This window comes from Equus asinus, chromosome 30 (genome assembly GCF_041296235.1).
Source record: "Equus asinus isolate D_3611 breed Donkey chromosome 30, EquAss-T2T_v2, whole genome shotgun sequence".
Classification (NCBI taxonomy): domain Eukaryota; kingdom Metazoa; phylum Chordata; class Mammalia; order Perissodactyla; family Equidae; genus Equus; species Equus asinus.
In genome coordinates, this window is record NC_091819.1 from 27374366 (window position 1) to 27397465 (window position 23100).

General features: G+C 41.8%; 1 protein-coding gene across 7 annotated transcripts in view; it reads right to left on the reverse strand.

Annotated features, from left to right (window-relative positions):
• Nucleotides 1-9971: 9971 nt before the first annotated feature.
• The window catches only part of PLD5 (phospholipase D family member 5), a 366553-nt gene continuing 353424 nt past the window's right edge, over nucleotides 9972-23100 (reverse strand). For 3 of the 7 annotated variants that reach the window (XM_070501563.1, XM_070501562.1, XM_070501564.1), the window contains one exon: nucleotides 9973-17347. In XM_070501563.1, the coding sequence (XP_070357664.1) occupies nucleotides 17091-17347 (257 nt within the window). In that variant the 3' untranslated portion in view covers nucleotides 9973-17090. Of the gene's footprint in view, nucleotides 17348-21814; nucleotides 21927-23100 lie in introns of all 7 variants that reach the window. The other 4 variants (XM_044762832.2, XM_044762833.2, XM_070501561.1 and 1 more) reach the window with 3 other exon arrangements.

The following is a 23100-nucleotide window of genomic DNA, read 5'->3' on the forward strand; positions in this document are numbered from 1 at the left end:
TTCCTTGAGGTGTAAAGTTAGGTCATTTGTTTGAGATTTTTCTTTTTTCAGATTTTATTTTTCCTTTTTTCTCCCCAAAGCCCTCCTGTACATAGTTGTGTATTTTTAGTTGTGGGTCCTTCTAGTTGTGGCATGTGGGATGCCGCCTCAGCTTGGTTTGATGAGCAGTGCCATGTCCGTACCCAGGATTTGAACTGGTGAAACCCTGGGCCACTGAAGTGGAGTGCACGAATGGCCATGGGGCCAGCCCCTGAGATTTTTCTTGTTTCTTGAGGTAGACATTTATCACTATGAACTTCCCTCTCACAACAACTTTTGCTGCATCTCATAAATTTTGGTATGTAGTATTTCCATTTTCATTTGTCTCAAGATATTTTTTGATTCCTCTTTTGATTTCTTTGTTGACCCATTACTTGTTCAGTAGCATGTTGTTTAATCTCCACATATCTGTGAACTTTCCAGTTTTCTTCTTGTAATTGATTTCTAGTTTTATATCATTGTGGTCAGAAAACATGCTTGATATGATTTCAATCTTCTTAAATTTATTAAAACTTTTTTTTGTGGCCTAACATATACTTATCCTGGAGAATGTTCCATGTGTGCTTGAGAAGAATGTGTGTTCTGCTGCTTTTGGATGGAATGTTCTATACATGTCTGTTAAGTCCATCGGTCTAATGTGTCACTTGAGGCCAATCTTTCCTTATTGATTTTCTGTCTGGATGATCTATCCATTGATGTAAGTGATATATTAAAGTCTCCTGTTATTATTGTATTGCTGTCTACTTCTCTCTTTATGTTTGTTAATATTTGCTTTATATATTTTGGATGCATAAATATTTACAAATTTTATATCCTCTTTTTGGATTGACCCCTTTATCATTATGTAATGCCCTGGTGTTTTTCACAGTTTTGTCCATTTTGTCTGATATAAGGACAGCTACCCCAGCTTTCTTTTGGTTTCCATTTGGGTAGAACATCTCTTTCCGTCCCTTTGTTTTTAGTCAGGGTTGTGTATTTACATCTGAAATGTGTCTCTTGTAAGCAGCATATAGATGGGTCTTGTTTTTTTAATCCATTCAGCCACTCTGTGTATTTTGATTGGAGAGTTTAGTCTATTTACATTTAAAGTAATTATTGATAGGTATGTACTTATTGCCATTTTGTTAATAGTTTCCGGGCTGTTTTCATAGTTCCTCTCTGTCCTTTCATATTCTGGTTCTTACTTCCTTGTGGCTTGATGGCTTCCTTTAGTGTTATGTTTAGATTCCTTCCTCAATTTCTTTTGTGTATTCAGTATGAGTTTTTGAATTGTGGTTATCATGAGGCTTACATATAACAACCTATATTTATAACAGTTTATCTTAAGTTAATAACAGTTCTTAAATGCAGTTTAAAACTACATTTTTACTCCCCCCAACATTTTATGTTTTTGATGTCACATTTTACACTTTTTTCTTGTGTGTCCCTTAAATAATTCCTGTAGTTAGTTATTTTTGTTACTTGTGTGGTTTAACCTTCATACTAGCTTTCTAAGTGATGCCGCCACTGCCTTTATTATATGTCTACCTTTACCAATGAGACTTATACTTTCATATGTTTTCTTGTTACTAATTAGCACCCTTTGTTTTCAGCTTAAAGAAGTTCCTCTAACATTTCCTGTAAGGCCAGTTTAGAGGTAATGAACTGCTTTAGCTTTTGCTTGTGTGGAAAACTCTCTGCTTCAATTCTGAATGATGACTTTGCCAGGTAGAATATTCCTTTTTGGGATTTTTTTTCTTTCAGCACTTTGAATATATTGTGAAACTTCCTTCTGGCCTGCAAAGCTTCTGCTGAAAATCTGCTGATAGTCTCATTGGGGATTCCTTGCACACAACAAGTTGTTTTCTCTTGCTGCTTTTGAAGACTCTCTCTTTGTCTTTATCTTTTGACATTTTAATTATAATGTGGCTTGGTGTGAATATCTTTGGGTTCATCTTATTTGGAACTCACCGAGCCTCCTGGATCTGGATGTTTGTTTCTTTTCCCAGATTAGGGAACTTTTCAGCCATTATTTCTTCAAATAAGTTTTCTGCCCCTTTCTCTCTTTCTTCTCCTTCTAGGACCCCAGTAACGTGAATGTGAATATAATGTGAATGCTTGATATTGTCCCATAAGTCCCTTAAGCTATCTTTACTTTTTTAAATTCTGTTTTTCTTTTTGCTGCCCTGATTGGGTGAGTTCCCCTGCCCTGTCTTTGAAATCACGGATCCTTTCTTCTGCCTTGTCTAGTCTGCTGTTGAACCCCTCTAGTGTATCTTCCAGTTCACTGATTGTACTCTTCAGCTCTGTGAGTTCTTTTGGTACCTTCTTATATTTTCTGTCTTTTTGTTGAAGTTCTCACTGTGTTCATTTATTCTTCTCCCCAGTTCCCTGAGCATCTTTATGACTCTTTATCAGGAAAGTTGCTTATCTCTGTTCCATTAAGGGTTTTTTCCCTGAGATTTTGTCTTGTGCTTTTGTTTGGAACGTATTTGTTTCCTCGTTTTCCTTGACTCTCTGTGTCGGTTTCTCTGTATTACATGAAACAGCCACCTCTCCCAGTCTTGAAGGAGTGGCCTCGTGTAGGAGATGAACCTTGTTGTTCAACCTGCCCCAGCTCTTGGTCGTCTCTCAAACCTTAGTGGTTGCTCAAGCAGCCTGTTTTATTTTTAATAGCTCCCCGTAGTTGAGGATGTGCCAAGACCTGTCAGTGTCCTGAAGTGGGGATCTCAGTTAGCAACTAATTTCAGGGTGACTGGAAGCCAGGCCCAGAGCAGTAGCTTTTCCAGTATGCAAATACACACAGTCCTGTAGCACCACTATTGAAACCCTGCTGGCCTCGAGACCAGGCAATCTGGGGGTGTCCCCTGGGTGACACTTGCAAAAATTGAGGTTCTAGACAAATATATAAGCTCCTTTCTGGGAGATACTGGTGAGCTCTAGTGAGGCACAGGGAGAGTGTAAAGATGGTGACCCTCAGCCTACGTTCCCTGAGAGCATCTCCAGAGGCCTCTAGGTGCATGGGAAACCTGAAGCCTCCTGTGGTCAAAGCTCCAGACAAGTTAATAGGCCTCTTTCACAGAAATACCAGGGTTGTGTTTTGTCTGCTGTCTGTGCAGTGCTCTGGGGGTTGTAGCCTGCCAAGAACTCTCGCTCTAATTGTTACAGTCCCACGGGACCCAGGAACACAGACCCCTGGCCACCAGAGCTAGGCAATCACAGGGCATCTCCTTTGCAGCAGCTGCAAATACTGAGACACCAGACATAAAAACTGGGGCACCAGACATGTGTAAGAGCGTCCCTCTGAGAGACACTGGTGCCCTGGATTGGTAGAGGGAGAGTGTGAAGAGAGGGGCCACCTTCTAAGGTCACTGGAAGGGTGTAGCTGAGCCCTTAGATGTGTGTTTACTTAGAAGCCTGCCCCTCAGGTGTAGCTAAAATGATGAGCTCACAGGCCTCTTTGACTGGGCTGCTGGGTCTGTTGCCTCTGGTTATGCCCTGAGGGCAGTAGCTGTTTAAGAATTCTTTCCCTGTTGGTTACAATCCTATGGGACCTGGGAGCATAAGCCCAACTGGCCACAAAAGCCAGGTGACATGGAAGTATTGCTGGACAGCAGCTGTAAAAATTGGGGCGCCAGATAAGGGTATAAGCTCCTTTCTCAGAGGTACCGGCAAGCTGTGGGGGAGGGAGAGGAGAGCACAAAGACTGTGTCCACGGGCCTCCATTCTCTGGGGCCCTTTCTGTAGCTCTCTAGAAGTGAGCCAGACCAGAACACTGCCCCTCAGTCACAGCCCCTGGATGACAAACAGGCCTGTTTCTTGGAAGGACTGGAGGTGAGTTCCAGTTTGCTGTCTATGCCCTGCACTGGGGGTGGGAGTCAGCCAAGAATGTCTCTCCCATTGTGACGGTCCCATGGCACCCAGAAACACAAGCCCCCTGGTCTCCAGAGCCAGGTGATCAATGGGTGACCACTGGGCTGCAGCCACAAAAACCATGGCACCAGACATCAAAACCGGGGCACTAGATGTGTGTGAAAGCTCCCCTCTGGGAGATACTGGCACTGTGGGGTGGGGTAGAGGGGGAGCCCGAAGATGGCACCCTCTGAGGGGAAAAAAAAGATGGCGCCCACTGGGTTTAGCAAGGAAGAGGGATAGCGCCCCCAGCACCTCTGTCCCTGGAGAGAATCCCAACAGTCTCCCGCCCCTCCAGCAGACACTTTGAGATTAGCAAATGGATCTCTTTCACATATAGTCTGGGCAGTTTTCAACCTGCTGCTTTTGCACTGGGCCCTGCGGTGAGTGAGCCCTTTATTAGGAGCAGTTTTCTCAGTTTGCTACAGCCCTTTGGGTCTCATGGACGCCAGTCGTGTAACATTTCAGAGGCCAGATGTTTCCGTAAAGTGTGATTTCAAGTGTCTTGGAGCAAAAGTAAGCTCTGTCACCCACGTTGCTTTTCCAACCAGATGTTTTGGGGGCTTATCGCTCAAGTGCAGGTCTTAAACGTTGGGGCGCCTGATGTATGGTCCCTCCCTCTTTAGGGAAAAGCTCCAGATTTGTGGTTTCCTCCTGATTGTCCGTGCTGTGCAGGGGGAGACTGTGTTTACGGTGAGACTGCTTCTCGCCTCCTCTCTGCGCCTCCACGTGGCCCTTTTCTCACTCGCTGATGAGAAGGAGCTGTTCAGCTGGTTTTCAGGTCTTTTTCAGAGGGAATTCTTCAGATGTAGCTATAGATTCAGTGTGCCCGTGGGGGCAGGTGAGTTCAGGATCTTCCTACCTCACCATCTTGGACTGCCTCCTAACAAGTATTTTTGTCTCCCTCAATGATTGTAAATTTGTCTAGTTCTGTCACCAACTAGTTACCCGGAGGAACTCAAGGATGGTTTTGGATATTTTAATTGTTTTTCCAAGTTCTGTTTCCTTTTCTTATGTGAGGGAGATGCCATCACCAACCACCCTGAACCAGACCCAGCCTCACCAGAGAGCTACGCCTATGACGTTTCCCTTATTTTTAACGCTAAGATGTCTCCAGGAGGAGCTTGGGCCTTATTACCATAACCTGCAGTGTATGTGGAAGCATGTTTCCAACTGAGTCTGCGCAAGAGGATACCTACTTCTCCTTTGGAATATTCACTCCCCATCTGAAATAAATGTCCCTGCTTCCCTTTGTTTGGGGACGCCATGACTCTGGAAGTGGTTCCTCATGGTCTCCTATTTGCCGCAAATACACTTCACTTTGTGAGACAACTACTTCTGGCATAGAGTCTGATTTAACTAGCCAGGAGGGAACCCGGTTCGGTTTCAGTAACAGTTCTTTTATTTCTGTCAATTTTTGCTTTATATATTTTGAGGTTATGTTGCAGGTACATTAAAATTAGAATATTTACATCTTTCTTGTGAATATAATCTCTTAAAACTATGAGATATCACCCTTTATCTCTGATCATGTTTAATGTCTCTTTTATCTGATATTAATATAGCGTTTGCACTATAAAAATGTATACAATTTTTCCATCTTTTAATTTTCACCTTCTCGGTGTCCTTATATTTAAAGCAAATCATCTTAAAGCAGCATAGAGTTGGGTTTGTTTTTTAAAAATCCAATCAAATTTTATATTTTAAATGAGGTAGGTATTAATTGTCTAAAATAAGATAATTACAGATAAATTTGGTTTAATCCACCATCTTACTATTGCTTTCTATTTGTCTGCCTTGTTCTCTGTTCCTTTGTCTCTCTAGTCTTGCCTCCTAGTGAATTATTTTTTAATCTTCCCCATCCCATTTATTAGCTGATTGGCTATATATCCTTTTATTACTCATTTAATGATTACACTACAGATTATGTGTCCTTGACTAATTAAAATCTAAGATAAATAAATACCTTCACTCTTTCCTGGATAATACGAGGCCCTTGGAACAACTGACCTCCATTTACTCCTTACTTTCCCATGCCCACCAACTTGTATTCCATTGTTGGTGTGTGTTTCAATTCTTTCTCTTTATATCTATATATTTATTATGACGTAAGAAATTAATATTTATTTATACAGTCCAAATTTATTTGAACACGTCCACATATTAACTTTCTGTGAATTTTCATTCTTTCTTGCATCTGTGAGCTCTGCGTTCATTGTCTTCTGCATTAAGGAAACCCTTTCACATTTCTTTGGTGAGTGACAAAACCTCAATTTTATTTGCCTGAAAATTACTATTTCATCATCATCCTTTGAAGAATATCTTTTTCTGGGTAAAGAACTCCAGGTTGGCAGTTGTTTCTTTCAGCCCTGCGAAGTTACTATTCATTCCCATTGTCTTCTAGATTCTGTTGTATCTGTTGAGAACTCAGCCATCTTTTTAAATGTTACTTCTTTGAAGGTAGGATATATATATTTTTTAAATCTGGTAATTTCATTGTCTTTGATAGTTAGCTGTTTCACCATGATATGCTTAGGAGCGGTTTTCTTCATATTTATCTTGCTTGGGATTCATAGAAATTCTTTATAGGTTCATATTTTTCACTAGTTTTTGAAAATGCAGGTGGCCAAGTTAGGAGCAATAACAACCTGAATCATCTGAGTTCAATCAGAGCTAGAGATTATTCGAAGCTCCCTGAGAGGGCTCGTCTGTGTCCGGTTCATCCTTACCCCCTGCATAGCATCCTTCAGAATCCCAACCCAAAGGCTGGGATCTTCCTTAGTGCATCTGCTTTCTAATCCCTGAGCCTGTCTAAAGCTCAGCTCAGCATCTGTGCTTCTGGAGTCAGCAGGTGCCTCTGAGGAAAAGTAGCTGTAAATTCTTGATTCACCTCACCAGGTCCTTATCTCTCATCTCTTGACCCGGCAATTTCTTTCCCTGCCTTAGCAGATCTCCGAGGTGTTCAAACAAATGTAGCGTTAAATTTTTTCCCCAGATTTTCTAGTTGTTTTCTGCAAGAGGATTTATCAGCACTACCTATTCTATCACTGTAGAAAGGGAAATATTCTTTATGTTTTAAACATAGCATTTCACTCTTTCTTTTCTCCCCAAACCCTAAGGTCCCTGAGAAAAGAAACTATCTTATTCATCTTGGTATGCCCAGCACTTGGCATAGAACTTGAAATATAATTCATGATTATTAAATATTTGTTGAATAAATGAATAAATGCAGTTTCTGCTGGGGATTGGTGGCAATTAATGATATACGTATTTTTTCACCTTTTACCAGAAACTGAAGAGTGTCACTCATGAGCAGTAGTATGCCATGGGCAGGGCAGTGAGAGATGTCCACCCTGGATGCAGTCAATCCCCTCCTGCCCACAGCCTAGGGTGGACTGCTCCCAACCACAACCCTTGGCGTGCCCCTGCCAATGACGGCGGAGGCAAGTGAGATGCTTGTGCAGAGCGTCCAGCTGGGTTTATGGAGAGGGCTGTGCCATGTAGTGAGTGGGCCAGCTGGCTTTGACACACTTCATTTCCTCTGACTTTCCCACCGTATACTGGGTCTCTGGGGAAACATTTATCTGGATTGGATTGTTTTTAACGACACTTCTACTGATGAGATTGGTCAGGGCACTGTGGCAGGAAAATGTTAAAAAATTATTTGCCCAAATTGGATAGACTTCCATGTTTGGGCTTGCTTTCCCTTGAGGACAGAGACATTCGCTATTGTCTGTTCCAGAGCACTGACTCCAGCATTGCAGAGAATTGGTGCTCAATCAATATTAGTTACAGTGAATAGTTCTCCTCTATGTGTTAGCTCACACATAAAACACAATATATTTGTTGTATATATTTCTTAAAACCAAGATGAATGGGAATGAAATATAAGTTTCTTAGGGAATATATAACATCCAGTTAAAATGCTCTATCCTTCCTGGGATATAAATTTATGAGAAATTGGTAATATATAAGTAACAAATACATTATTGGTTTAAAGGAGGAGGGAAACACCTATTAAAGAAATAGAAGGTTTTATTTCATGAATAAAATGAAACAAAGATTAATGAGCAGTCAACCTACACAGTAAAGGGAAATAGCACACACACATTAAGAGATGAGTTCATGAAATTCAAAGACAAACTGGGGCTTCTCATTTGGAAGACTTTTGATACACTCACAAAGCTCAGTTGAGAACACTCTTCTCTTTAGTTATGTTCTTGTGTATCTGTTATGTTAGATGGGGACAAGTAATAAAGTTCACCTAAAGAGATATATGGAACCTCGGATAGGACCACATTAAAGCAAGCTAGTTGAACCTCTTACATCCATGATTATTTTTGCCCCTGCTTGAGCATTGTCAGCTGGTTGACATCTCTGAGTAAATTTTAAGAGTGTGGCTTTTTCTTTTTAAAGGTTACTGACATAAAAGGCTAGTGTGTCCTGTTTTGGTTCCACTCATCCTTATTCCTCAGAGAGTCATTTTGATCCTAGAATTCTTATATTCTTTATCAATATTAAATATTCCTTACTTTTTATCCTCATTAATTTGTCCTCATTCTAAATGAGCTCATTGATGAGTTTGTATTTTTCTATTAACTATGCTAGTTATTAATACTATTGCCTTAATATTGCAGATTCTCCACCATTCCAGAAGCGCTGTTAGGATTGAATTTCTTAGCATTAGGGTGAGAGAGCATGTGACTAGTCTGGTCACTGTATTGTGAGCAGAAGTGAGGTGTGTTACTTCCTGCTCAGAGAGCTTAATTGCTGATGTAGGACCCTCCAGTGATCCCCTGTCCCTCTGGCACAGCGACCAGCAGTATTTCCTTTGTCAGCTCAGGTCCCTGAGTGGCCAGGATGAGCAGAGTATTCCTGCTGACCCTTGGTGAATATGTAGTGTGAGCAAAAAATAAATCTTCTGGTTTTAAGCCACTAAGATTTTGGGAGTGCTTAGTACTCTGTTTATCAGTCAGAATTCCACCACAGGAATAGAACACGTAGGATACACACACAACACACACACACGCAATTAGAGAGAGAGATTTATCGCAAGGGGTTGGCTGATGTGATCGTGGGGCTGGCTGGGCGAGTCTGAAATCCACAGGGCAGGCCATCAGGAAGGGCAGGCTGAACCCTCTGGGCGGGAGCCGAGCCTGCAGTCCACAGGTGCATTTCTCCCTCTTCGGGGAAGCTTCGGTTCAGCTCATAAGGCATTCCAACCGGTTGAATCAGGCCCACTCAGACTATCCAGGATAATCTTCCTTACTTAAAAAAACCTGATTGTAGATTTTAATCACATCCACAAAATACCTTCACAACCACACCTAGGTTAATGTTTTATTGAACAACTGGGGACTGTCACCTGGCCATGCCAAAACCTACAACTGACCATCACACTGCGGCACAGCATAATTAGGCTTCTCTGATTAAATGAACATTGTAACAATTTAGGAATATTTGACTGTCAGCAGACCTTAGACTTAACTGACCTATCTCATGCATCCTTTCTGTGTAAAGAACTGCAAACTCACTAGCTAAGTGACAAACTCCAAAAAACAAGAATTTTGTTTTCAACCTATAAATTAAATGGTAGTTTTCATGGCATTATTTTCACTTTTGAATGAGTGTCCACAATGGGCTTATATGTGAAACAGAATACATAACTGTAGACATCCTTCTGATATTACCAGTCCCTACCCAAATTGAGTAGAGGGAGATGCCAGGCTAAATGTGCCTTGGCTCCCCCCACCTCCTGCAGTCCCTCCCATGGCATCTTAGAGACCCATCTCCCTTCGTCAGACCTTTTAGGAGTAGTTTCACTTCCACCTTCTACAAATCCCTGTAAACTATCCACTTGCCCCAAATATTCAGCATATTATTAGTAACTTTTGCGTTGATTAAGTCAATCATTATAATATGTATTTTAAAACATTATGTAAGTTTATAACACATCTGCCCCTACTTAACTCAGTGTGTTCTATGCCTCATTTTCCTCACATAAAAGAAGATGGGTTTGGGTTTCAAGAGTTCTAAATTTTCTTCCAGCTCTAACAATCTCTGTGTCTATCGTATAGTCATCTCCTAAATGGATTCTTCACTTACATTTTCAGCGCTTCTAATTCATTTTGATGAGTCCAGGATATGTGCTTGCAGTTGACTTGATATTTAACACTTGTAGAGTGGATCCAGGTGATTTGCCGTGGAGATATCCAATGTGAGTCCATGTCTAATCAAAGCCTAGTGTTCTACAGGGCTTCTTTGACCTCCTCGCTTACCTCCAAGCTCCTCAGAAATGAGGATAGCTTTAACTTTAGTGTGTTAGGCCCCTCTGGATTACCAAGAACAGACACGCAGTCAGGTTATCTCAATTAATGAGTTTATTTGTGTTGATACATAAGAAAGTAAGGAAGATAAGAAAGCAACCCAATAACTACAAAGTCCAGCCTCGCTGTTCAGGCTTCAGTCATTACTCCAGTAACCTAGAGCAGAAAGGGTGACTCAACAAGAACTCCGGTTGTCTTACTGCAGAAGTAGTTGCCATGACTGCTCTAAGGTGGCACCATTAGAGTGACTTAGCTCCACTCTGTGTCTATGTTGGCTGCTCTCAGTGCTACTCATTTACTCTCTGTCTCATATTCAGACTCCCTAAAGGAGGGCTCTGACTCTTTGGACCAGGTGCCATCCAAGAAGAATACCGCTACTGGGGACATCTCCTTTCCTAGGCCACTCCCTGGCCTGAAACTGAGTTTCTTTGAGCCAGGTATGAACCTTGGTACAGTCAGTTGTGGCCAGCGTGGAGAGTTCACGTGACAGAAACATGGTTCTGCCCATTCAGGAGCTATGCGTGTGGTCTCTCCAGGACTCTAGGGAACTATAGATCCATCCAGGAAATACGGATAATAAGATACAGCTTTGCTGCTGGGGACAAAACAGCTTTTGCTTCTCAATGACTCTTTCTCATGGAGGGTGGCCAAGGTGCTCTGTTGGTACCATAACCTCCCTGAAGCTATGGTGTGGCCTTTCTTTCATTACATTTTTTTGGGAGATGTTGCCTTTAATAGCATGCACTTTCAAAAGAAGCAGAAAATCTCCACTTTTAAGAAAAAGTAAGTGAAATTAATGATTAAGCTCTGAATCATATGAACGTTATTGAATCATATTTTCTGAATTGTCTTTAAAGATCTTCTTCCCCTGTTTATATTGGAAAGTCATATCTTATTTCAATATTTTTAATCCTGGAAATTGAGGTCATACTCCCAAGATTGTTGTATACCAATGGAGGATCCGCTAAGTTAGAGACCAGGCTTGTCCATGTTTCTGTCTTACAACAAGCTCAGAATTTCTCAACAATTCCTCAGAATTTCCCACCCATGGGAGACAGTAGAGTCCATAAGGGAACTGATAAACTTTCAACAAGTTTGAAGCCAAAAGGAATGGGTTTGAGAGCCAGATATCCATTTTATAAAAGAACAAATTTTCCCCTTATTTTCTCTCATGAAATAAAAGCAAATCACAAATAATCTTCACCTTTCCCATGATTTAATTAAACTCCTTGCACACGATTGTCTCTCATCAGACTGTTAGCCCAGTTATAAAAGAAGAAACCATGAAATTGTAGGATTCAGAAACTGCTGGTCAAATCAAATTATTGACTACTGTAGATCCAGAAAGTTGGTTTTATTAACCCTTTTGCTAAAGTCTCAAATGACTTTAAAAAAAAGTATGACTTTTAAAATGACTTTAAAAAAAGCTTTAAAAAAAGTATGCCTCTTCAGATTTCTTCTCTTTATAAAAAGGGTCCCCATCTTATGGACACACGCGGTACATGCCTTCAGAGATAAGACTTTGCCTCCAATCCAAATCACTTTAGTGAATCAACAGAATTGGACTCTGCGTGGGTCAGGAGAAGACTCTGTACTAAGCACTCCAAATAGATTTGGCTTGAGCAGGTCCTCAGCTTCTGAGAGGGAACGTGTGCCTTCGGAGGAGCTGGTTTGGATGGCTTTCAAGGTACCCTCCAAACCTGAGATTCAATATGGATTTGTTGAGCAGACACCAGGTGTATTTGATTTTGGATTTAAGCCTGAAAGAAGAGAGTGTGGTGGGGAACTACAGAAGGCAGCTGAACTTGAATCGACAAATGCGTTTTCTGTCTCTGGGCCAGAGTGCACAGCCTGGTCTCTACAATGGTTTCTTCACTAAAAAACGATAATTTATTTACTCAAAACCAACACACATTGGAAGCAAACATTTTTTTCTTTTTTTTTTAGAGAGAGACAGCAATAGTGTTACAAAGATGCCTCCTTGGGCAAATATACAAAATGGTGGGACTGTCGCCCATTGGGCCAGCTGCATTACCTACCTTATTCATCACTTAGAGTACAGCTTGGACACTGATGAGAGACTGGTTTGTTTATGAGAGTAAGCTGAGGAGAAAAATAAATGCCTCATCTCACAGAATGCAAAAATCATGTAATATTTACTTCTGAAGAAATGGAGCATTTGGTTATATGAAAAGTTTGAGAATTTTTAATGATGCCCCCAAATTCAGCCCATTATCACACCATTTTAGAGATCTTAAGGTTAATAATATAGATATAGCAGATACAATTTTACCCTATTTACATAAAGAAACATTAAAAATTCAAGATATCTTTTGTAACAGAATTAGAAGTTTAGTAGTTGAACATAGGAAAAGAAAATGCATAACAGCCTATTAAATCTCACATTTCTTTTCATCAAATTGCCAAAGAAGCATAAGTGATCACTGACCTTTTTTAGAACTCTCTGAGTACAAGATTGCTAATGGGTCAAAAATAAGAAAATCTGGTTTTTATAATTTCAGGACACTTCTGAAGAATACCTATCTGGTCATCATAAAAAGCACTATCTTCATAATTCAGCCAAAGATGGGAATTCTCTCAAATGGGAAAGGTAGGCATCGACTGGGGTTGACTTCAGGGTGATTAAAAAGCCTTCACCAATTTAAATCAATAAGGTAAAAATGGTAAACAGCTATTTGGTTACCAACATAGAAAAGGAAAAGAAAAGCTGCCAAATAAATAACAGCAGGTGGAAAAATGCTGAATATGGATTAATTTCTCCAATCTACCTTGGGCTGAATGGACATTGCATTAATTTCTCCTTCAAAAGCCTTCTAATAAAGTCCACCAGTTCATTGAGAATAAGTACAGAAAACCAGAGAATCAAACACTTGCCCACAATCTATGGGGCTGTTTATAAGGGTCTGAGTTTGAATAACCAACAGCAAAGTACCTTTGATTACAGAGGATAACCGTTCTATTGTGAGTGAAGGCAGCTTTTTACATTCCTTAAATGTTAAAAATAATAGGATGAATTTTGGACAGGGAAACACAAGCGGTCATACACATGACAAAAAGGCAGACTCTGGGATAGGATTCCTGAGACAGATGGACCCTGGGTCTGATCTTATCAAGAAATTCTTATAGTCTTTTACTGTTTTTCTCCTGGAATTTACTTCGGTAAAAGTTTCTAAAAACAGAAAACTCCGAATGAATCAAAGTCACTTGAGAATAGCCACAGGCAGGTGGGAAATGAGCTTCTGTCAGTCCCAGGTTCAGAGAGGCACTTTCAACAAACCAGCAACTGCAGTAACAAAACACATTTTTCCCAGGGTAAGACCAACCCAAAATGTGCTAGCCCTGTCTCACTAAGAGCCAAGTCAGAAGTGAGATAAACACCAGCACAAAGATGGCCCGAAAGGGAAAAGCGGTGCCCAGAGCTGCCCAGAAGCAAGGTTCTCCCACAGCCCTGCCATTCCTTTTACTGAGTCTGCTGCAATGGTTTTAAGACACTATTTTCATTATATGTTCCATAAAACTTTGGAAGTCCATGAAGCTTCTCTTTATAAGGTCCTTTAGAGACAGTGGGGACACTTCCAGTGTGCCTCGCTTCTATCATTTTCACGTACCCAAAGCGTGGCGTTTACAGAGCATGGATACAATCCAGAATGTTCCACATCCTCTCCAGCGCTTTGGTAAGCTGTGATTCAATTATCTGATACACTAGTGGCCAGTGGCAGAGCAGCGGAGGCCGACATTATTGAGATTTGACAGTGTGTGCCAATGATTTCATTTGGGGGTGATCAAAGTTGTGTGGCTTTGGAGGAGAGTGGGCTGCATAAAACCTATGGACACTCATGTGCAAGTTTTCAACCGGAAGGCCCATCAGAAGGTCCTAGTGGACTCCACAGTAAGCAGAAGTATTCTCCTAGAGTGAATCATTATTTAAAATCAATGCTTGAGAATAAATAAGGCACTAGGTTAATGTTAGTGGCACAGAAATCTAAAGCATAGTCTCAAATTGTGTTTTCCTTCCTTTTTCTCCCTTGGGAAATGATTCCTGGAATGTTTATGGGCAAAGAAATGGAGGTCCCCTCCTCCTCCTAAGTTCTGACATGGACATCCATCAGACAGTCCTAAGTTTAAGTGTTTTTGTTTTGCCTTCTTTTCCTCTTGGGAAAGCATTCCTGGGATGTTTGTGGGGAAGTGGAAGTTGGGAGTCTTATTTAGCACAAAGTCTAAAAAAGCAGAAGACCACTTCCAGAGGGTAGACAATGCATTCAAGTGAAAAAGAAAGTTCTTCAGAATTAAATGTTCTCTTAGGAGCTGTGGACCCATTTGGACACTCTGGGGCCATTTTCTGGCTGCCACAGAAGGCCAGTGCTGCCTCCTCCAGTCAGTGGCCTGGCTGCTGCCTGGACCACCCTGAGGAGGCAGTTGCTGCTGGCACATGGTGCAGAACCCCGGGGCACGGGTCCTGGCACTACCTTTTTGGTGGGGCTCAGAGGGAAATGGCAATAACGGTCATTTCATAAAGGACAAAGTTCTCTTCTATCACATGCAAAAGATAGTGACAGTGAAAGGGTCCCATTATGCCAAGCCTATGCCTGTCCCATGGCTGTGACAAATACTCCAGGAGACACGAGAACTAACAAGGAAGCAACCGTCTCTCCTGGATGGCCTTTTCAAGCTCAGCGCAGGCTGCTCTTCTCTGCACACGAGTGAACTTGGTCGGTTTCTCTGTCTCCACGCCTACTCTTTTCTTGCTTGTTTTCTTTTTTGAATCATCACCAAAACCACCTTTACTTTACTGAGATGACTGACGGATAGCCCCCTAGTCAAAAAGGATTGGGTATATGGTCAACACTTAGAGTCTTATGGATTGGCCATTATTGGTGAAGGATTTCACTAAGAATCCCCCTGTCATTCATAAAGACATGCTACCCTTCAAAACACAGCTCTTGACTGGCTCTCCTCACTGCCTGGTTAAATATTCAGAAAGCAATACTTGGAAACAACAAGAAAGGAAGTTAGGTGTTCGCTAGGTGCCCAACAATAGTCATTTCACGGCAAGTGAACCCACGGGGTAAGATTCAGAGTTTCCTCCATCATTCTTTCTGGCATATTAGAAATCAAGTCTTTAGATATAAAAAATAATAATTGAGATTGCTTTTCCTTGCTCTGAAAACATATGTACATGCTGGTCCTAAAGAACGATCCCTAGCAGCACAACGTCTGGTTTTGTGTTGATGTTATTTATGCCACAACGATGCGACAAAATGTTCCACCGAAATGACGACAATCCACATCTCCAGCAGGGTTTTTGCATTGCTGTCTTTGTCCATATTTGCAACTGGAAGCTGTGGAGCTGTCTTACCTCGTAGGTTCTCTGGGAGAACCTGGTATTGATTATATCAGGATACCACAAAGATTATTTCAAGAAAAAGATTATACATCATAATGCTTAGCATTTATATAGGTTCTTTTGATTTCAAAACAAGTTATAAATATTTCCTACCGTGACAACATCTTCGCGAGGTAGGTGAGTATTACTGTCCCTACGTTACCAACAGACACTCAAGGCCAAGAGGTGCAGGCTGTCCCAGGCCAGAGAGAGCCAGGGGCAACATGGAGACCGGGCGCCCTGATGGCCGCCTGCTTTGGGCTCTGAAGAGGCCAGGCCTCTCTCTAGCGTAGCAACAGTTTCCATTAATATAGGGTTATATATTGTATAGATATAAAACAACAACACACAGTGATATTATAGAACAATAATCCAATATTTTTCTCTCTTAGTAAAATATGTTAAGCACAGTATTTAAATTGCATTTCTCTGAAAAGCATTTGGTATAGTAAATAGCAGAAGGTATATTAAATAGCTCTATAAACGTTGGCTGGCATACTCTTAACAGCATAATGAGTCTAAAGAAATTAAAATCCACTGATGCATAGAGATCTTTTCTTTATAATACCATAAACTAAACAAAAATGTGAAAATCTACTTTATTCTCCTAATGCAGACTTAGCTTGCTGGATATTAGCAGGTGGCTACATAATTTTTCTAAGCTTGAGAGAAAGGATACATATTGCTGCTGGCTGTGGGTTTAAAGTATCAATTTGGTAGGGAAAATGCAGTTGGAAGGTGAAAATTAAAGACCGCTATTTCCATTTTGTATCCATTCTGAGGAATTTATCCATTTTCAAAACATATTACCATACTTGGAACTAATGCTGAGGTGACAACAGGGACGCTACAGAACGTCTTGTGAGAAGAGAAAAGGATACAAAATAAAAGTGATGGCAGTAAGAGGAAAATGAACAAGGAGGCAAAGAGGGGTATTTTTCAAGAGTGTTGTCAGCTGTTGGTCCTCAGGTGACTGTCTGGGTCTTAGAGACGGTTTCCGAGGATAAACACTTGGTGTGACGGGTCTCCGCTCCAAGGCCACACCCCCACTCTCCTCTCCAGCTCAGCTGTCCTCAGAGTGGTGTCACAGAGCTCACCTCACGCTAAGCTTCCAAGAACTGACTAGGTGCGTCAGCAGAAAAAGTTCTAAAACCAGAAAGGAAGAGGCATCAAAGTCTTAAAATCTGTATGCAAACGTAAAAACTCACTTCCAAGCCGGAATGACCTTCTCCGTCAGAAGTAACAAATACAAAGTCTTAAATTTAGTGTACACGCTGCTAAGATACCGTTAGATATCACATGTCATTCAGAGAATATTTTTTAGAAGTGTGCTTTTCCCTAAAAAAGACATATTAAATTGTTTTTCTCTCCTCAAGTCCTTTTGATATAAATGTGAAATACGAAGTGTCCTGTCAGTTTGCTCACTCGTGTCATACACTCGCGGGGTCCTTCCCACTTGCGTTGGAGGTGGCAGTTTTGTTCGAGGGGGCTCTGAGTTTGAACAGGCTTGAGCAGTCTGGCTGTTTGGTGGGCTGGAAGGTTCTGGCGTAGGGTGAGTACCAGTCCCTCTCAAACACATCTTTCAGTTGCTTAATGATGCTGGCGTTGTTCCTCACGTCTGCTTGGTTGATGACAAGGCCTGTGCCAGCATTCTGGGTGAAATCGTTCCCCACCCAGTCAAAATTTCCTGCCGACAAAGGAAATAACGGTGAGGAGTTAAGACCCACTGGGGAACATTCCCCATTTAATGAAATACAGAGCAGATTCTATTAAAAAAAATTACATAAACACCCGGGAATAATGACAGGGAGATTGAATTGTGTTGACAGCTCAGAAAAAAAAAAATTCCAAGAAGCTTGCCATATGGCATATTAATATTTGCATATTATTTTGGCATTTTCTTCAGCTTTGCTCAACTTGAAACTCAAAACAAGGAATCTGCTGTTCTTTTTTGTAAATGTTATTTCTTATTGACATTCACAAGACACACTAAATACAGCAACATTTAAAATATATAGGAATACACTTAAAAATCCTGTGAACAATTACTACCTTCTCAAAGAGACAACATTGAATCCATATGTACAAATGAGGGCTTCTAATTATAACACTCAGAAGCTTTTATATCAAAGAAAAGGCTGGAGCCAGAGAGAGCTCCTATGGGAATACACACATCACCCCTCGCATGGGCCGTGATCATTTCCCATTCCAGGAGCAGACTCTGTGGCCCGGGAGTCAGAGCCGCTGCTGTGACCCAGGCTCCCCAGTAGGACTGGCTGGTGTCAGGCAGCATATTAGTTTGCTAGAGCTGCTGTAACAAAGTACCACAGACTGGGTGGCTCAAACAACAGAAATTTATTGTCTCACAGTTCTGGAGACTAAAAGCCCAAAATGAAGATGTTGGAAGGCTGGTTCCGTCTGAGGGCTGTGTTCCAGGCCTCTCGCCTTGGCTGGCAGATGGCCATCTTCTCCCCGTGTATCTTCACAACATCTTCCCTCGGGGCACATCTCTGTGTCCAGATTTCCCCTTTATAAGGACACCAGTCAAATTGGATTAGGGCCTACCCCAACGACCTCGCCTCAACTCAATCATCTCTGCAGACTCTCTCTCCAAGGAAGGTCATATTCTGAGGTACTGGGGTTAGGACTTCCGTATATGAATTTTGAGGGGACAGAATTCAGCCCGTAACAGACAGTAAGGCTGGGATCTGCCCCAGAAGGGGCTAATCATGTCTCTGTCCCTCACATGTAGCCCACCTTCAAAGTGGGAGCTGAGGAGAGGGCTGGACGGCCCAAACTCCCACACGCATTTCTTATCTGTATCCAGTGAGAGAGTCTTCCAGAAGGAAAACGAAGGTTTCTCCTCAGGAAGGTACAGGACCACTCATTTCTTTGATCTTCTTGGCCCTTCACTTAATGCATATTCACTGAGTGTCTAACATCTACCAGGTACTTTCTTAGGGGCCATGACACAACCCCGAGGAGGACAGTCCTGCCCTGAACGAGTCCAGGAGGAAAATGCAAGAGTCTAACACAAAGCAGGTGAGGTGGCATAAGAGCTGTGTGTACACTGTACCATACTTGGTAGTGCAGGAGAAGAACTCCTAACTCTGGCTAGATTGTCAGGAAAGGAGCGCTTCACTGAGTAATGAGAGAGACACGGAAACTTATCACTTAGGAAATTAATTCCAAAGGGAAGATGTCATATTTGTGGACAAAAGATGATTTGGAGCATGACGGGGAAAAGCTAGGGATGAAGTCAGGACATAAGGGACTCACAGGGGAGAGGAGCTGTCACTTGGTAAGTGGCTACTATGAGCGAAGCACTGTGCTTGCCATTTGTATACGTTATGCCAGATGGCTGTGAGGATTTATGTCCACTGTACAGATGAGGAAGGTGAGGCTCCAAGAGGCGAATAAATCTGCCTAGTATAACATGGCTAACCAGTGGTGGACCCAGGTCTGCCAGACTCCATAAACTACCTACAGTACCATATAAGAATTATTCTCACTGATAAAGATTTAGCCATGTCAAGAGTGACACTATTCTTTCAAAAATTATCACCAGCCCAGATCTGGTCTGAGCTCCCAGTTTTGCTCTCCTCTTTGGTTCAGAGCTGGTTCCCTAAAAAGAACTGAAGCCCTTTTTTTTGGTGAGGAAGATTGGCCCTAAGCTAACATCTGTACGAATCTTCCCCTATTTTATATGTCGGCCGCTGCCACAGCACAGCTTGATGAGCAGTGTGTGGATCCGCACTGGGGATCTGAACCAGTGAATCCTGGGCCAGCAAAGCCGAGTGCACAAACTTAACCACTATGCCACCAGGCCAGCCTCTGAAGCCTTTTTAAGTGTAGAGCTTGACTTTCCATTCCCTCAGTTCCTCAGGCATCATGGCTGGAATTTTTGCTGGATAAGATGCTAAAATCATCATCCCTGGGCATCCTTTCCCCAAGGCCCTGCGGCCATCTGTGGGAGAAGCTGCCGTGAGAAGGGACATTGGTAGAGACAGCCAATATCTGTTCCTTTATAGCTCTCTTGCTTTGGTCCCTGCTCTCTCTCTGGAGCCCCTGCGCACACAGACTCCCTTTTCCATCTGGCACCCTGTGGAATATTGGAAGGCGGTTTTCTTATCTCTCATTTCACTCCTTAAACTTGTTCCTCAGGGTCTAACACTGGGCCCCTAAATCAAATATTCGCATAGAGAAGCAACTCCTCTCTCTCTTTCTCTCTCTCCTCCACCTCCCTGTCCCCACCAACAAACACAGCAATGATGCTGTCAGTGGCTTCACGATAGGCATAATTTTGGACGAATTTTACTGCTATAAATTAGTGAATTGTCTGCCAAGTGATTCATAATATGGAATCCAGGTCTCTGTGCAGAGACCCCCTTTGCGAGTGCTGGGGCCTGACCGTGTGCTCTCAGACACACGGCCACGCTCAGAGGCTGCGGTTCTGTGCAAATGCTCAGTGCCAGGTGAATACAGGCTTGGACCTCTAAACTGGAGATCAGTAGCTACTGCAGGTTGAGAGTTATTCTGGAGCCTGCTGGTAGGTGGCACTTTCTATTCATTCCACAAACAAAAAGCTCCTGTGTTCCTGCACGCCTTTCAAGGACTTTTGGACAACACGCCAAGATCTCATCCTCTGGCTCAGTGCCAGGCACTGGACCAAGGGCAGTAAATTTGTTATCTCATTACATTAGCTCATTCAATATTCACTGCAATCCTACAAGATGATAATACTAACTCCATCGTACTGATGAGGAAATTAAGGGCTAGGAAGGTTGAGTAATTTGTCCAAGGCAGGAGGGAAAACATATCAGAGCTGAGGTTCAAAGCCAGGTCCGACTCCATAGCCCACGCTGAACTTCTGTTTCATGTTCCCTCTGATCCTAGAGGCATGGTTCCTGCTAAGGGTGCCCTTTGCCCTGGCCTTCAACATTGGCCCTGGGGCGGGGCATCAGGCCAATCTCCGTGAATGGAGATTGCTGCTCCATTCATGCGTGGACCACCCTCTCTGAAGGAAACATCCATAGAAGGTACTGGGGGCAGCACAGGGAGGGGAAGAGGAGGAGAGAGAAGGAATGAGAGTTTGAAGACTTATTCTGTGAAATTCAGCTTTATCTTTCAATACAATGGATGGAGCCCAGATCCCGCATCTTTATCGATCTCAAAAGCATGAATTAGGTTCTTCTAGGAATCACGCTCTAGGCGACTCTCCCAGGCCTACGGAGGCATCCTCCACCAGAGTGATCAGGTTTTCCTATTTGTCACTTCCTGATGCTTTGGCTAACCTTCAAAAGCACATAGATGCTTCAGTATTTTATCAGTTGGGATGCAGATTTACCCAGCTTTTGTTGAGACTGTCATTTCAGCTCCCAGAATGTGTACTTAGGCCCAGTTGCCAAAGAGAATTACAGTGCCACCTTCAGGATAACCCGAGGTGAGGACCCAGATGAAGTCCCGGGCAGGTGTATGGGCCCCAAGCAGCCTTCTGAGAGCCTTCAGTCAACACCACCCCCGTGGGCCCTCAGATAATTCACACCATTGTCCCCACAAGTTTGCCAAGCGTGCGTGACTCAAACACACTCTGGTAAATTCAAAATTAGAGAGATGACACTGTTTGGGGATTCCTCTGTACGTCTTGTGAAAATTTAATGGAGCTATAATTCCATGCAAGGTCTAGTGTGGGTTTTTCTTAATTCAGCATTCTTAGCAAGTATCTGAGTGACGACTTAAGAGATTTCTGGAACTTGCTGATAATTATTTAAATTATCAATGAATTTTCCCTCTTGATGCTCTTCAAATATTTTTATACTAGAATTATGCTTCACTCTAGGGAACTAATGTTTTGCTAAAATGCTATGTGTAAAATGAACTCATTTAAAATTTCATTATAATAGAGAGCCCAGAAATAGACCCATGTAAATATAGTCAACTGATCTTGACAAAGAAGCAAAGGCCACACAATAGAGCAAAGATGGTCTTTTCAACAAATGGTGTTGGAACACCTTGGCATCCACACGCAGAAAATGAATCTAGACACAGACCTTCCACCCTCCACAGAAAATTAACTCAAAAGGGATCATAGACCTAAATGTAAAATGCAAGACTATAAAAGTAGAAGATAACATAGGAGAAAAATCTCGCTGACCTTGGGTTCAATGATGACTTTTAGATGAAACACCAAAGGCAAGATCCATGAAAGAAATAATTGATAAACTGGACTTCATTAAAATTAAAAATGTCTTGCTCTGTGAAAGACACTGTCAAGAAAATGATAAGATAAGCCACAGGCTGGGAGAAAATATTTGCAAAGGACATATCTGATAATGGAGTGTTATCCAAAATATACAAAGAACTCTTAAAACTCAACAATAAGAAAATGAAAAACTCAATTAAAAAATGGGCCCAAGGCCTTAGCAGACACCTCAGTAAAGAAGATACACAGATGGCAAATAAGCACATGAAAAGATGCCCCACATCATATGTTATCAGGGAAATACAAATTAAAATAAAAATGAGATGCCACTACACGCCTATGAGAATGGCTAAAATCCAGAACACTGACAACACCAAATGCTGACAAGGATGTGGAGTGACAGGAACTCTCACTCATTGCTGGTGGGAATGCAAAATGGTACAGCCACTTTGGAAGACAGTTTGGCAGTTTCTCACAAAACTAAAGATACTCTTACCATATGATCCAGCAATCATGCTCCTTAGTATCTACCCAAAGGAGCTGAAAATTTATGTCCACCAAAAAACCTGTACAGAAGTATTTATGGCAGCTTTATTCATAATTGCCCAAACTTGGAAGCAACCAAGATGTCCTCCAGTATATGAATGGATAAATAAACTGTGGTACATCCAGACAATGGCATATTATTCAGCATTAAAAAGAAATTAGCTATCAAGCCATGAAAAGACATGGAGGAATATTAAATGTATATTATTAAGTGAAAGAAGCCAATCTGAAAAGGCTAGATACTGTATGATTCTAACTGTATGATATTTTGGAAAAGACAAAACTATGGAGACAGTGAAAAGATGAGTGGTTGCCAGGGGTTAGGGGGAGGGATGGATATACAGGTGGAATACAGGGATTTTTAGGTCAGTGAAAATACTCTGTATGCTACTATAATAATGGGTGATGTCATATACATCATATAAGGATGTCATTATACATTTGTCCAAACCCACAGAATGTATACCAAGATTGAACCCTAATGTAAACTATGGACTTTGGGTGATAATGGTGTGTCAATATAGGTTCATCAACTGTAACAAATGTACCACTCTGGTGGGGGACATTGATAATCAGGGAGACTATGCAGGTATGAGGACGGGGCTCCATGGGAATTCTCCATACCCTCAGCTCAATTTTGCTGTGAACCTAAAACTGCTCTAAAAAATAGTCTTTAAAAAAAATTCATTATA